General features: G+C 50.9%; 2 gene segments (V, D, J or C); both read right to left on the reverse strand.

Annotated features, from left to right (window-relative positions):
- Window positions 1-8,954: 8,954 nt before the first annotated feature.
- On the reverse strand, window positions 8,955-9,474 carry LOC118640355. The segment is given in 2 exon segments: window positions 8,955-9,307; window positions 9,422-9,474. Coding segments are annotated over 2 exon segments (399 nt in total).
- A 3,778-nt stretch (window positions 9,475-13,252) lies between these two features.
- Window positions 13,253-13,787, reverse strand: LOC118640356. The segment is given in 2 exon segments: window positions 13,253-13,587; window positions 13,708-13,787. Coding segments are annotated over 2 exon segments (381 nt in total).
- Window positions 13,788-16,691: the final 2,904 nt, after the last annotated feature.

A 16,691-nucleotide genomic window follows, 5' to 3' on the forward strand; every position in this document is an offset into this window, starting at 1 on the left:
GGGAAAATGTCCTCGGGTGAGGATAAATAAATAAATAAATAAATAAAAAACTTCAGGTCTGTAATGAGCACAGATGTTCCCCCAGCTCAGCCCTGGGCTTCAAGGAAAGAGCCTTTGTGTCCCCAGGTGATGGGCATCTGGACTTTCTGTTTTGTTTAAGACTTTTTTGGGGGGGAAAGGCTATGGTGAGAAACCTGAGAAGAGATGTAGAGCAGGCACCCTCATTCTCAGGGGTGACCCCTGGACCTGGCCAGGGTGGTGGCAGCTGACTTGGAAGCAGAAGTCAACACTGAGTCTGAGTGACAGACACTGGGTGACCCCTCCGGGCAAATGAGAGTCTCTGTCCCCAGGTGTGGAGCTCTGTGTGAGCACTGAGGCTGCTGTCACAGGAGGGGCAGTGAGACCCAGCCTTGTCCTTGGCTGTCAGCCCAGGGTGGCTGCAGGAGCCCGAGCTGGCAGTGGGTCCAGGGAACGGATCAGGGACCACAAAGGATGAGCACTTGCTCCTAGATGAGGCCCCTGCAGGCTGTGCTGGGAGCTATGGTAACGGGACACACAGTGGGCCTTCCTGATGTGGACGGACGCACACAGCTGGATCCCGTGTCCCTGGACCTGCCCTGCCCGCCATGGCCCCCCAGGGCAGCCTCCCCTGACACGCAGGAGTTTCTGCTCAGCTGGAGGAAGTTCACAGTGTGGTGCTGCCACGACAGGCAGGAAAGGCAGAGGTCAATGGATGTGGACAGATTTCAAGACCAAGTTCCCTGAGTTTGGTCCCAGACCCCAGTTTCAGGCCACCAAACAAAGGAAGCTGATAATCTTATCAAAGGAGTAAGGACAGCCAAGGGGAACCCCATTCAGAGGGGACAGCAGGTTTGTGTCTCACTTCCCCCCAGGCCTGGAGCACTGTGTGAGCTTTAAGACTCTTGTCCCATGTTAAGCAGTAATAATCGGCCTCGTCCTCAGCCTGGAGCCCAGAGATGGTCAGGGTGGCTGAGCTGCCAGACTTGGAGCCAGAGAATCGATCAGGGACCCCTGAGGGTCTGCTGCTACTACCATAGATGATGGTTTTGGGGGCCTTTCCTGGGAGCTGTTGGTACCAGTGCACATAATTCCACCCCCAATGTTGGAGCTGCTTCCAGTGCAGGAGATGGTGACCCTCTGACCTGGGGCCCCAGACACTGAAGGCGGCTGAGTCAGCACAGACTGCACCCAGGATCCTGGAAGAGAGAGAGACACAGAGATGGTGAGGCTGGATCTAGAGACAAGAGGAGAGAGCAAACCCCATGTGGTGTCCCAAAGTCCCTTCCCCTGCCCCCTGTCCAATCACCTGTGCAGTGAGCGATGAGGGTGAGGAGGAGAGGGGACCAGGCCATGCTGGAGTCCTGCCTTCGGTGGCCCCACAGCTGAAGCAGAGCCTCCCCCAAATCTCTCCCTTCCCCTCTTCATACTCTGCACCAGGGAGGGTCCACTTATGCAAATGAGACCCTCCTGGTTTTGATTCCTCATGGGCTCTGGGTCAGGAACCTGTGCTGAGGACTGAGGGCTGGCAGGGGTGGAGCAGTGTGGACCCAGGGTGTGGCAAGGTCACAGCTGTGAGTCCTGAGCACTGGGCACCAGGCAGGCCAAGGAACAGGTTCCAGCTCTGATCACCCCACACCCTCAGGAACAGTCCCTGAGCGCCCCCTGGTGCCCAGGCCTAGATAACACCCTTGTGCAACATGGTGACTAAAGCCCATCACAGAGAGTTCCTGCCTCCCCACAGCTCTGTGTCCAGACCCCTGCCTTAGGGTCAGTCCGGGTTCCCCCTTAGATGGCCTCCCGATCACTTCAGGACACTGTGTATGTTCTCCTCAGAATCGACAGGTGAGTCAGTCCACGTCCCCCTTGTCTGTTCAGTGGTCAGGACTGAGCTGGTTTTACTGTGGGGTCTTTTCTCAGAGCAGGTTCAAGTCTAGAGCAGGACTGTCCCTCAGACACCCGTGTTTTTATTTTCAGGACACTATTTTATTATTTTATGTGATTTCAATCCTTTAGAAATAAAACACAATTTTCTCAATACTCAAAAGAATTCTTTCAATTTTTTTTTTTTTTAGTATAAGTTTTTTGTTTTTACATATGATTTTCATTCAAGCTTTACCTATTAACTGTTATCCCCATTAACACAGACATTGAATAAAATATTTCACACTCGTCTCTTTTATATTCGTAGGCGAGTCAGACATCACATTGTGGAGTCAGGCCCACCCTTGTCCCAGCTCCCTGGACTAAAGGGCAAGGTGACTGGGATAGAGCCTCCGGGGGCCGGGACCTGGTGAGGTGGGGACTAAGAACTGGATTCAAGGTGACCTGGGGAGCACTCGGGGGATGACAGCAGAAGGAGATGCGTCCTGGCTGTGGGGCCCGCGGTCCTGGAGCTGGTGCTCTGGGCCTGTCCCCACCCAGGGAGGCAGGTGCAGCAGAGGCTGGCAGGGCAGAGTGGGCAGTGTCCCCACCGCAGTTGCTAACCTGCATTACCCATGTGTCCCTCTGGGAACAGGAGGCCGTTTCTCGGAACTCCTGCTGCTTTCTGCCCTTCCTAAGAGGACTTAATTCCAGATACACCTGATGACAGTGGCTGTGGCATTTAACAGAACTGAACTTTTGTAAACCATTTAAAAGGTCAGGGGTCAGAGCTGGCAATTGTTGAGACAGAAATTTCCTTGCCAATTTCTCCGAGCAGTTTCTAGTGTCCACAGTGGTGGTGCCTGAATGCACCCATGATGATGGTGGAAGGCAGAGTGATACACAGGGTGGGACCAGTTGGGAAATGTTCTGTCCCTCTTTGCTTTGATCAGGACTCCGATCTCCCAACTATATTGTCAGCATGTGATGGACCCCATTCCTACTCCAGGGACAGGCACCGTGTTGCCCAAACCAATCAGACAGTCACCTCCTTTGCTGCAATGGAGGTGTCACGGGTAATGCAGGGACCTAGTCCAGTTTTCGTACAGGCCAGGGTTCTGGACCGATGGGTAAGAGAGGACGAGTCTTTCTCACTTGGGATTTTCACTGTGGGATTAGACACGTCCAATGCAGAGGTCTTTAGCTCCCAGGAGAAAGTCAACCTGGGGATGCAAGGGTCAGGGAGGAGGGACATCTCCAATACACCCCAGAGAAGCAGGAGGAAAGCCCAGCAAGGTACCCGCCTGTCATCAGGAGAAGACACATTCCTGTGTCCCCACTGAACCAGCAGGGAGGTGTTGTGATAGTTTCCATCACAGGGATGACCTTGGGACTTCACCACACACACTTGCCTGGGAACCTTCACCAGGACCTGTAGCTCATCACATCCCACCCAGCTTCCAAGACCAGCCTCGACATCCTCTCCCGCACCCGCTCTTTACTTTGTCCTCTAAATCCATGCACACTCGGACCTCGCCTCTCCCTCCCCTGCTCCATTCTCGGTCCAGGATCCAGTCTAATGTTTTTAACAATCCACAGGCTCCTTCTGCTCACTGACTGACTCCAGTCCTGAGTTAGACACAGCGGTACTGGGTCAAATGGCAGATCTATTTTTCTTTTTTTTTGAGGAAACACCACATTGTTTTCCATAGTGGCTGCACCGGTCTGCATTCCCTCCAGCAGTGCACTAGAGTCTCCTTTTCTCCACACCCTCGCCAACACTTGTTGTTTGATGATTTGTTGCTGGCGGCCATTCTGACAGGTGTAAGGTGATACCTCATTGTTGTTTTAATTTGCATCTCTCTGATGATTAGTGATGTTGAGCATTTCTTCAAATGTCTCTTAGACATTTGTGTGTCCTGTTTGGAGAGGTGTCTATTTAGTTCCTCTGCCCATTTTTAAATTGGGTTCTTTGTCTTCTTTTTGTTGGGTTGTATGAGTACTCTATATATATATTGGAAATTAACCCCTTATCTGATATATCATTGGCGATTATGCTCTCCCATACTTTGGGTTGCCTTTCCATTTGGTAACTGTATCCTTTGCTGTGCAGAAGTTTTGGAGTTTGATGTAGTCCCATGTGTTCATTTTCTCCTTTGTTTCTATTGCCTCAGGTGATGTATCAGTGAAAATTCTGATGCATATGATGTTTGAAATTTTGTTGACTACATTTTCTGCTAGGATTTTTATGGATTCATGAGGGACATTTAAGTCTTTTATCCATTTTGAGTTTAGTCTTTGTATGATGTAAGTTGATGGTCTAGTTTCATGTTTTTGCATGTAGCTGTCCAATTTTCCCAACACCATTTATTGAAGAGGCTGTCCTTACTCCAATGTATGCTCTTGCCACCTTTGTCAAATATTAATTGAGCATATTGCCTTGGGTCCATTTCCGGGTTCTCTGTTCTGTTCCACTGGTCTATATGCCTGTTCTTGTGCCAGTACCAGGCTGTTTTGATTACACTGACTTTGTAGTATAACCTGAAATCTGGTAATGTGATCCCCCCAACTTTGTTCTTCTTTTTCAAGATTGCTGTGGATATTCGAGGTCTTTTTTGGTTCCATATGAAGTTTTGAAGTATTTGTTCTAGTTCTGTGAAGTATGTCAGTAGTATTTTGATGGGGAGTGCATTGAATCTATAGATTGCTTTGGGTATTGTGGGTCGTTTTCTTATCCAATCAGCTGCCGTATGTCTTTTGATTGAAGCTTTTAAGGTAATTATTGAAAGATAGTTATTAGTTGCCATTTTAATTTTATGCCTGTGTTTCTCTCTCTCTCTCTCTCTCTCTCTCTCTCTCTCTCTCTCTTCCTTATTCGTACAACACTCCCTTCAGCATATCTTGCAGTGCTGGTTTGGTGGTGGTAAATTCCTTTAGCTTTCTTTTTATTCGTGAAGCTCTTTATTTCTCCTTCAATTTTGAATGATGGCCTTGCTGGATAGAGTAGTCTTGGATTCAGACCCTTGCCTTGCATTAGTTTGTACACTTCATGCCATTGCCTTCTGGCCTGCATCGTTTCTATTGAGAAATCTGCTGACAGTCTAATGGGAGCTCCCTTGTAGGTAACTTTCTGTCTCTCTCTTGCTTCCTTTAAGATTCTTTCTTTGTCTTTAATGTTTGCCATTTGTATTATGATGTGTCTGGCTGTGGGTCTTCTAGGGTTCATCTTGCTTGAGACTCTCTGTTTTTCCTGGAATTGTGTGACTTTTTCCTTCACCAGTTTAGGGAAGTTTTCTGTCATTATTGCTTCAAACAGGTTCTCTATTCCTTTCTCTGATTCTCATCCTTCCAGGATCCCTATAATGAGAATGTTGTTAGGTTTTGTATTGTCCCACAACTCCCTTATACTTTCCCCTTGCTTTTTAATTTTTTTTTTCCATTTGCTGTTCTATTTGAGTGTTTTTCTCTACCTTGTCTTCTAAGTGGCCAATTTGGTCTTCAGCTTCTTCTAATGTACAACTAAACCCTTCTAAGTTATTTTTTATAACAGCTATGCCATATTTATTTCCTCTTGATTTTTATGCATAGCTTCTACCTCTTTATGTGTAGCTTCTACCTATTTTTTTTTTTAAGCTGAAATATTTTCCAGTGAGCTCTTCATAATTCTTATTAAGTTGCTTGTAGTTCTCACCAAATTGTTTGAGCACCGTTTTTTTTTTTGTTTTTTTTTTAAATCCTCACCCGAGGATATTTTTCCATTTTTTGTACAGATAGAGTGGGAGGGAGGGAGAGGAAGGGAGAGAGAGAGAGAGAAACATCGATGTGAAGGGACACATCGAGTGGCTGCCACCCGCACGACCAACCAGGGCCGGGGACAAACTGCAACCGAAGTACGTGCCCTTAGCGGGAACCGAACCCGGGTCCCTCCGGACCGCAGGCCAACGCTCTAACCGCTGAGCCAAACTGGCCAGGGCTGTTTGAGCACCCTTAAAATCATTGGGCACTGAGCCTGGTCCCAAGGCCTGTCCTACCTGTGCAGTGAGAGAGGAGCACGAGGAGGAGAGGAGTCCAGGCCATGGTCACAGCCCTGAGCCCACAGTGGGCTGGGCTGCCCCAGGCCTCCTTTTCTTCCCCACCCTCTGCCAGAGGAGGGGCTTCCATGCAAATGTGCCCACCCAGTGCCTGCCAGCCCCACCCTGAGCCCGGTGCTGGAGCTCAGCTCACCCCCAGTCTGTTGGGGATGGAGGGTGGCTTCACCCCTTGGGAGGCCCTGGAAGGAAGCACCTGCTGAGACAACACATCAGTGAGCCCAGGGCCCAGCCTCAGTCCCAGTCTCCTAGGAGTGAATGTTCCTCAGAGAGCAGCTGTGTAGGGACCACAGGGCTGTCCCACAGCGCCACCTGCTGATGACAAGCAAACACCGCCCCATGACCCAAAGACCTGACAGCCCAGTTGGATTCTGCAGTTCAGCAGGTCTCTATTCACCATTCATGGTCCGGTATCCAGATACTGAGCTTGGGTACACTGTGGCCATGACTGTAACATCTCACTCCCAGGCAGTGACCCCATCTGTGGGCGGTGCAAAATTATATTTGAATGACAAACTAAGTTTATTTCAACTAAAGTAAAGATATTACAAAGGCAATTGCACAGTGATCTTCCTGTGCAATTTCTTCACTAAGGGACAGTTCAACAAGCTGGAAGGGCTCCTAGGCTGTCAGGTTTTCCAGGAGCACAGTCACAGGAGTGGTTGTGGGGGGGGGGCATCCAGCAAACACTTCCAGCCCTGAGATACATGGGCAGTTTTCACAGAGATTGGACTTGACTAAGTGATTGATAAAAACAATGGATTTGTAAAATATCAACAAATTTTGGATACCCAAGGAAATCCTAAAAGGAACACACAACCAAATTTACCTATAATTTTTTACTCATAGTCCTATTTTAGTAGAAAGATAAATGTGAGGTTGTGATGTGTTTGCAGATGTGGTGAACATCTGGGCAGCTGAATGCAGAAACCATCACGTCCTCACTGTGCCCATGTCCAAGTCTGCTGTAACCGTGCAGATGGTCCAGTGGTCCCCACATGTCGAGACTCATTGGCCTCTTAGTAAATGACTATGACCAGGATCACTGGCTTACCTTGGGCACTCTGTCCTCAAGGTGCTCAAGGGACCTTTCTCATTCAGCTCAGGCAGGTCACCTCCTGCTTAAAACCCTCAGGGACACCTCTCTGCTGTTTGCACAAAACCCCTAACCCTAGGGTCCTGTCAAGAGGCTTCATAGTCCGGCCCTTCCCCCTCCACCCACCATGGAGCCTCTGCCCTTGTTCTTAGGCCTCCAGCTTCCCTCACTTTCCTGTGACTTCAAAACCTCGACTGCTGTCCCTTCGTGGTGTCCGCGACAACTCCTCCCGTGCCCTCTGGGACTACATGGAATTAAATGTGAAATCATGGGGAGAACACACATTTGGCACCTCTGAGTGCTCTCAGTAGCAGGGCACACTCACATCATCCCAGACACAAATAGGGAATTAATATGACGATGTTGAAGTTACACAAATTCTAGAGAACAGTTCAAGGAGCCCCCTGCACCCATTACACCACCTCAACCACCAGCAGTAGGGCTCCTCTCGTTTAATCTTCCACCCCTGGCTCCTCCTCCCACTCCCTCACTATGAACACATCCACACTCCACGTCCCTTCATCAGCATGTGTTTTACCATAAATATGCATTTAATGTCCCCAAACCCTCCCCGAGACACAGGGGATTCACCTGCTCTCACACAGGTGCGTGTGTGCTGTCCCCTCAGGAAGGCTCAGCTCGTTCCCTGTTGTGCTGAGTGGGCGAGGGAGGGAGGGACAACAGTCCTGTGCTTGGGACTGTGAGGTTCATGAGTGACATGATGGTGAAGGACAGGAACTCCAGCCCAGTGGGGAGTCAAACACCATGCTCCATCCCAGGACACCAGAATCAGCAACTTGCTCCTTCACCCTGGTCAGACAGAACTTCTCCCCAGATCCAAGCCCAACCCCAGAGCCCATCCCAATCCGCTCTTCCCCAGCCCTCCTGAGATGCCTCAGACACTCTGAGCTCCCAACTCCGAGCAAATAATAACAACAGAGCACGGCTTTCTTTATGACCCACACATCTTACACAACTGACTCCAGAGTGAGCCCACAGTCACAGCATCAGTGTAAGAGCCATGCGGGAGGCAGGGGGGATGGCTCTTCCTCAGCAGAACCTTCCTGCTGCGGTTACAATTGTGCAGTTGGCAACCACTGAGGACCTAAGTGGCAGACTGTCCAGGGAACGCTCGTGCCTTGTCCCTGCTGTGTTCAATGCATTCTATGGGGGCCACAGAATGACCTACAGTCCCTTGGCATCACAGGAGAACCCAGGACCTGGGGAGGATGCTGATGTTGGTGGGGCACAGACTCAGGCAGGGCCACACCCAGGCCTTGCTAGACTGCAGCCTCACGGCCACTCAGCTCAGCAATCACTGCTGTGACCCCCTCAGCGTGGACCGTCTCCCCTAACTCCACCGTCCTTTCCACTAATGGGGGGAGTGGTGTCAGAACCTTCCTCTGGGCAGGGAGCAAAAGGGCCAAGGAGCCCATGCACCTGCCTCCCTGGGCGCTCAGGTCTCCCCCAGCTCCTCCTCTGTGGGCTGAGCCCCAGCCCTCATCCAGGGGAAAGGGCTCCATGAGCACAGGATGCGGTGTGAAGGGAGGACCTCACTGCGCACCAGAGCCGATGCTGCTCCCGCAGGTGCTGGACTCTGCGCTGGGGGCCCTGAAGCTGCCCTAGGAGCCCAGTTCTGAGATCGGACCGGGGGATGAAGGTGGGGTGGATGATTTTGGGTGTATTGAGGTCTTTGACAGGACATCAGTTTGGAGGATAAACAAGGAAGGGCACCTCACAGAGACCCCGTGCATTGTTCTTTCTCTCTTTCACAGACATAACTGACTGCAGAGCAGCCCACCTCACAGATGCCTCCATAAAAGCTTCTCATTGAAAGGAGACCCAGAGCCACAATCTCGGGGCCCAGGGGTTTTTGTCTCACTTCCTCATCATCTGAGACACTGTGAGTAACGATAGCTGTTCCCACTGCCATGACTTATAGCACAGTAATAGTCAGGCTCGTCCTCAGGCTGCAGCCCAGAGATGACCAGAAGCCCCGCATTGGCCGAGGTGTCTTTGGATCCAGAGAAGCGGCTGGGGACCCCCGAGCCCTGGTGCTTATATTCTTCTGTGTGGTAGTACAGGAGATACCGGGGAGGGCTCCCTGGCTTCTGCTGGAACCAGTATGTACCATAGCTGCGAACACTGAAGCCACTGCTCAGGGTGCAGGTGAGTCTGGCTGAGGCTCCAGGAGAGGCAGAGAGGGAGGGCGGCTGAGTCAGCACAGGCTGGGAGAGGGAACCTGCAAACACAGACACTGTCAGGGGTGGGACAGGGACCAGGGAAGTTTCTCAGGAGACTGAGCAGGAGGGGAATCCACAGGGGTACTGAGCTTGGTCCCCAAGACCTGTCCTACCTGTGCAGTGAGAGAGGAGCACGAGGAGGAGAGGAGTCCAGGCCATGGTCACAGCCCTGAACCCACAGTGGGCTGGGCTGCCCCAGGCCTCCTTTTCTTCCCCACCCTCTGCCAGAGGAGGGGCTTCCATGCAAATGTGCCCACCCAGTGCCTGCCAGCCCCTCCCTGAGCCTGGTGCTGCAGCTCAGCTCACACCCAGACTGAGGAGGGTGGAGGGTGGCTTCACCCCTTGGGAGAGCCCTGGCAGGAAGCACCTGCTGAGACAACACAAAAGGGGGCTCAATAGACTCTACAGGACACAGAGGACAGAGTGGGTGGGTCCCCATCATTGAGCACAGGGCCCAGCCACCAGGCCCAGAGTCCTGTTAGTCAAAGGTCCTCACTGAGCAGCTGGGGGAGAACACAGGGAAGTCCCACAGCGCCCCCTGCTGAGCACAGGGCACACACTGCCCATGGCCCAGAGCTGAGAGCCCAGCTGGTTTCTGCAGCTCAGCAGGTCACTGTCTCTATTCACACACACACGGTCTGATTTCCAGAAACTGTGATTTGGAAACTTGGTAGGGGATTACTATCGTATCTCACCACTATGAGGAGTCTCCTACAGTGAGAGTTGTAAATATGTACGTGTATAAATACTTATGTTGTGAATCCCCAGTCACCCAGTAGATTGTAGAAAAATCAAAGGGCTCACCTGTGCATCATGCCTGGTGTCACGGAGCATCCCGGGGGGCAGTTGACCTGTATTTTAGGCCTTCCAAGGGCTCTTCTGGCGGAACAGTGGTGAATGCTTAACTGTAAGGAACAAAAATCCTCCATGCTATGTCCAAAAATAGCAGTTCTGCCAAAATTCCAGAAGATATATCATTGTTCGTAAGTTTGTAGACACTCAATTTAAATTAGTTACATTAGGAAAATTAATAGAGTTTGTAGGCTTAACCTTTGCCCATGAACAGTGTAAAAACTTCTCCTATTATATGAAGATAATTTGATGGTTGTAAGTAAAATCTGCAGTTTTAGGCATAATTAAGTCATGAATATCTTGTAGTGTAATTTTTATATTGTAATTTCATCTCCTTATATTTCTCACTAATTATTTTGAGTTTATTAGTAGCATCTGTATATATATTTTTACATCTTCACCAGAGGATATATTTCCATTTATCTTCAGAAAGAGTGGGAAAGAAAGAGAGAGAGAGAGAAAGAGAGAGAGACATAGACTGGTGGCCTCTGGCAGGACTGGACCAGGGCTGGGACCAAACCGCAAGCGAGGTACATGCCCTTGACCAGAATTCAATCTGCGACTCTTTGGACCTCAGGCCAATGATGTAACCACTGTACAAAATGGCCCAGGGCCATCAGTACTCATTTAAGTCATACTGTCATATGCTGTTGGCTGAACAGACAAGGGTATAAACCCCTATTTCCTCATCGGGTGTGAGGTACATATATGTACACCTACTGTTCCACACTCTTCTACATTGGAGAAGTGGATTCCAACTGCCCTCATGCAAATTGATCTGTGTTTTAATATTCCTAATGATTAGCGGAAGGAATTGTTCCGATGGAAAAGTGAAGGAAGCACGGGGATCTGCAGTGTTGCAGTTGTGGGATCACCGAGGGACATGTGGGCTTAGCACGACGGCCACACCAGCACACACATCTGAGGTCACTCTCTCAGCGTCCTTCATGCCCTTTCCCCAGGGCAGAGTCACCTGTCACCACAGAGCTCACACGCCCATGACTCTTCCTCATGAGATTCCCCCGGGTCCTTGGAGGGATTGAGGGGTTCAATATTCAATTTACGTGATCCCGTGGTGGATCCTTGAGATCTGCATCAACATCTGGTGGACAGTTGCTTATCTCACAGACTCTTACTGCACTGAGAAGTGAGTAAATGTTCCCACAACTACCTTGAACTCACAGTTGATTTACTCATGAAAGTTGTCTTTTGTCCTCAGAATTTGTTCCACCAGCTCTCTGCTCCCTGTGGTTCCTTCTGTAACTACCTGGAGGGTAATTCCCTCCTCCTTCTCTTTCCCACCTGGACCCATGGCACCCAGTCTGTACCCGTCACCTGCCAGTCCTACAACCAGTACCTTGGGGACAGATCATTAGCCACCTGGAGCTCCAGTTTACCCCCTTGTCCTGCGCCCTGGGCCCGAGGTCAGAGCTCTTTCTTCACAGCTCTGCTAGATACAGCCACTCTCAAGCTCAGAGAGCAAAAACTGTCCTTTTTCTCAACCTTTTCCTCACTCTACTTCATTCTTTACACCATAGTCAGAAGGATATTTCAAGCACAAAGACCCTATTCAGGAAACTTTGTGTTTAAAAATCTCCCAAGGATTGTCTCCCCTTGAAGAGTAAACATTCTCCTATCTCGTTCAAGGACTCTCGTGGGCATGACCGTCATTTCCTCCTCAGCCTCCGTTCTCCCCTCTCCCTGCTGTGGTCTGTAGGAGGCAGGTGCAGGTCCCCACTGCAAAAGGATGCTTGGCCCTGAGGCAGTGCTCACTCCTCTTCAAGCCTCGGCCTCCTGCCCTGAGCTGGTCCCCTTCCTGCAGGACCAGGCTGCCACCTCACCTGCTGCAGACCTTCTGACACCAGCAGGAGGGGGAAGAGTCATTGTTATTAACATCATTTGAATAACAAACAAAACTATAATCATCAGTGTTGATAGTTCATTCCTGAAAATTAATCCTAAAGGGAGAAAAGTATACGTGCGCACCAACATGTGTATATGATCTTTCATAGCAACTTTTTCAAAAAAATGGCCAGAAGTGGAAACAACAAAATGTCCTTGAGTTGTGACTGCACAGAGTTTATTCTTGTTTCATTGTTTATTAATTAAGGTATTTTCTATGCGAACCACTGTAAACCCACTTTGGCCCCACCCTGTATTACATTTTCAGGAATCTGCCGGGCTACTTACCGACCGCCTGTGCGTGCTCCTCAGGGAACTGGTTTCGGGGAGAACATGACCCTCAGGTCATCATTTGTAGATGCGGACACTGTGCTGTGACATAATAGAAAATACGTGTTGGTCTCGGCCCCGTGGTCTTGGCTCAGGGCTCCTGAAATTCCTGTCATGTCCTGAGTGACAGGCCTGCTTTTGCTGACACATGATGACTCAGGATGGCTGCAGGATGAGGAGGGGTCACTGGAGAGACCGAGGCTGATCAGAAGCCTGGGGTGTTCAGACCTGCCCCCACGGGCAGGAGGGCAAAGGACACAGGTGGGCTCAGCAAGGTAACGTACCGAGTTAATCAAAGCCAAGGGAGGGGTCATGGGAACTATTGGTTTATAGCGAAAAAATTGAGTGAAACCTGGGGACCTCCTACTTGTGATTGGCACCTGAGCGGGGCGGTCCTGTGGGACTGGCCCTTTAACTGTGGGGCTGACACCGTCTCCAGACAGATAGTGTGAGAGGTGAGTTATGTTGTATGACCAGCTGGTGTCACAGAAAATTGCTTTTGGGAAGAAAAATCCCCACACATTCGGGGACAAAGTGTTAGAAGCAAAGTGTTCTGGTGAGTAGAAAATAAGACACAAGACACAGTTGGGGCACATAACTCAGAATTATTTACTTAAAAATATTGATTCTTGTTAAAGTTACACCAGACACTGAGGATGGTCAGGAGGCTTTATTACCCTGTGAGCTGGTGTTGCTTTGACATCTGTGCTGTTGCTCATACTGTCTGTGGCTCTTTCTTCCTCCCGTGGGCATAACCCACTGCAGAGGAGCCCACCTCACAGATGCTCCACAGGAGCTTCTCCCTGACACGAGGCTCAGAGCCCAATCTCGGGACCCTGGGTTTTTGTCTCACTTCCCCGTCATCTGAGACACTGTGAGTAACGATAGCTGCTCCCACTGCCCTCATACTGACAGTAGTAGTCGGCCTCGTCCTCGGGCTGCAGCCCAGAGATGCTCAGGTGGGCGGCGTTGGAGGAGCTGTCGATGGAGCCAGAGAACCGATCCGGGACCCCGGAGGGTCTTTTGTCATTTTCATAGATCACAGTGGTTGGGGCACTGCCCGGGCGCTGCTGGTACCAGTACACATAGGAGCCCCCAATGTTGCCACTGCTGCGGGTGCAGGAGATGGTGACCTTCTGTCCTGGAGACCCCGACACAGAGCGGGGCTGAGTCAGCACAACCTCGGCCCAGGACCCTGCAAGGAGGGAGCAGCACAGACATCAGTGAGGACAGGACAGACCCTGTCCCAGGGAGGAGGAGAGGTTGTCCTCCCAGGTGACAAACAGGTGCCCTCCCACAATTCCCTCAGCCCCACCTGTGCAGTGAGCCAGGAGGGTGAGGAGAAGGGGAGCCCAGGCCATGGTGGAGACGCCCCAGACTCTGCTCCCTGAGCCCCACAGCCAGGCCTGAGCCTTCACACATCCTATATGTCCCCCTGACCCTGGGGGTGGGAAGTCTATGCAAATCTTTCCCTTCTGGAGGCTGTGCAAGCCCCTCCTTCAGCCCCAGCAGGGCTCCAGCTGAGGACACAGTAGGAGGGAGAGGGCTCCAGCCCAAAGGTGAACCAGGAAACAGGCAAGAGGCAGAGAGAGGCCACCTCTGAGGATCCGCAGAGCACGGGCGCCCCTTGGTGGAAGCCCGGGGCATGGCGTCCTCTGGCTGGAGCTGCTGCCTCCTGGCCATCTGTGACCCCCAGTGGATTGCACCTTTCCTGGGGACTATGAAGTGGAATCTCTGAACAACAGCCTCTGCCTTGGCCCTGCTGAGGACAAGTTTGTATATTTTCCATGGCGGGACAGAGGGCGATGGGACACTGAAAGTCAAGGGCAGCCGTCACACATGGAGGATCTTGTCACATCCACATCACAATCTCCCTGCGTGGATCTATCAGGTTCTTCCCTCCAGATCCCAAGGAAGCGCCTGTGACCAACGACTACACTGGGAGCATCTGGAGGAGCAGTGTGTGGAGCTTTAGCCATTCTAACGAGACCCTCGTGCTATCTCCGCGTTTAAATCTGTGATTCCCCAAGGAGGGCGATTCTCCTCACCTCCCGGCTCACTGCACAGGTGGGCCTGAGGGAGATGTGGGAGGGCACCTGTTTGTCACCTGGGGGGACACCTCTCCTCCTCCCTGGGACGGGGGTCTGTGCTGTCCTCACTGAGCTCTGTGCTGCTCCCTCCCTGCAGGGCATCTGTCACATGCTGATCTCCCGCCGTACAGGTTCCTGAGGAAGGACACTGTTCAGACCTGGTGAGTGGGCAGCCGTTGCGGTGCTGGGAATGCAGAGGCTGCACAGAGCTCTAGAACCAGGTGAGAACACAGACAACAATAAATAAATAGAAACACAGCCTCCCTATGGTTTCAGAGCTAGAGAACAGTTAGTGAAGCCCAAACATGTGTCAGGGGACATACGGGTGCTGTGCAGAGGGCCACCTGGTTCTCTGGGGTCACAGCTACAGCACTTATTCCGTCCCTGAGCCCACTCAGCACTGTGGGGCTGTTCTGTTCTGGAAACACGTCATTCTGTTTGCGTTGGAGGAACCATATCCTCAAGCAGAGATATTTTCATTGACCCCAGAGAGATAGCAGAGTTGAGAGCATGAAGACTTTCATTTTCATAGCACAAGTGACATTAGAAGCAACGTCCTGAGCTGGCATTGATTACAGGCAGGGCCAGGGGAGTGATGGCCAGGCAGGGGCATGGAGGACAGATGTGTCACCTTTCCCCATGGAACAGATGATCTTGGTGGCATTGTGTTGTGCTCAGCTCTGTAACAATGATAATCTGCCTCCTCCTTCGGCAGAAGAACCCTGCACCCTCGGGTGGTCTCTGCCCAGGGTCTGAGCATGAGGACAAGTGGCCTCCTGTCCCTCTTATATACTCTCCGTCCCCAGAGTGTGATTCTCTGTGCAAACCTGTCCCTGGGGCTGGTTCTCTGTAAGACCCTCAGGGTCCTGGAGCCTGGAGCTAAAGAGGCCAGTGTCTGGAGGGTACTTTCCTGTGACCTGGATGAAATTTAGGCAGAAGAGAGGAATTTGGAGCCAATTAGCTCTAATAACATTTCCACTTAATCAGAGTCCAGGACGTGTGGGGTGAGAGAAATCTGTCCACCTTCATCCCTGAGGCACAGGATCCTCAGCTGTGGGTCAGGAAGCCCAGGGAGGGTGAGCACACAGTCCCTCCTTCCTGCCCCTGACACCACTCCTGCCCACAGTGCCCTGTGCCTCAGATGTCTCCCTGGGGTGACCAGCAGAGAGTGTTTGCATTTCTTTGGAAAAAGGCTCATGCCTGGGACTTGGCTAATCTGGACCCAATGTGTGTGGCTGAGTTGGTCCTGAAGTTCTTAGGAAACAAATATTCTCAGGAACAAGGAAAAAATTGGTTCCATCAAAAAGCTGACATGTAGGGCCCCACCCCATTACTTCTGGAGGAGGAAAAATAAATAAAACAGTAGCTCCAGTGTGCAAATACTTAAAGGTTGACTGAACACATCTTTTTAAGGAAAAATCAGTAATTGTAGTGTATTAAAGACTGACTGAGGGTGGTGGCGAGTGGACGAATACAGTTTGGAGTTGAGGTGAGAATAAGATGAGAGAGGAATTTTATGCTGATTAATTTCTGTTAATCACCCTCCTAGAGAGGGAGCCTGGGCAATGGACACCCAGGGAGAACCTGTCACTGTCTCTGCAGCCCTCAGGGGGAGATGGAGCTAAGACTGCAGAGCCCAGGGAGCTGAGGGGCTGAGGGAGCAGCTGCAGGGGAGGAGGAGCTGCAGTGAGGGATTCTCCCTGGGAGTCTGCACTAGTTGTGACCGTCTTCCTGTAGGTCTGTTCAGAGGGGAACATGGTGTCTCTGACCAGGGCGAACACTGACTATCATAGAAGCTATGTCCTTAGTAACACAAAATTCACTTTTTGTTTCTTTTAATATCGTCACCCAAGGATATTTTTCCATTTATCTTCAGACAGAGTGGGAGGGACAGACAAAGACAGAGAAACATCACTTGAGAGAGACACATTGATTGGTATTGGTTGCCTCTTACACAACCCTGACCAGGGCAGGGACCAGAACACAATCAAGGTACCTGCTCTTGGCTGGAATCCAAACCACGACGCTTTGGTCCTCAGGCCGACACTCTAACCACTGAGCCAAACCGGCCAGGGCAGATTCACACTTTGACATGAATTTTTGGGTGAACATGACTGTCTCGGTCATTATTTTAGTTGTGGACACTGTACTGTGAGTTCATGGAAAATACATATAATGGTCATGAACTCAGAGTCCTGGCACAGGGTCC

Source organism: Molossus molossus, unplaced genomic scaffold (genome assembly GCF_014108415.1).
Source record: "Molossus molossus isolate mMolMol1 unplaced genomic scaffold, mMolMol1.p scaffold_m16_p_22, whole genome shotgun sequence".
In the NCBI taxonomy this organism is placed as follows: Eukaryota; Metazoa; Chordata; class Mammalia; order Chiroptera; family Molossidae; genus Molossus; species Molossus molossus.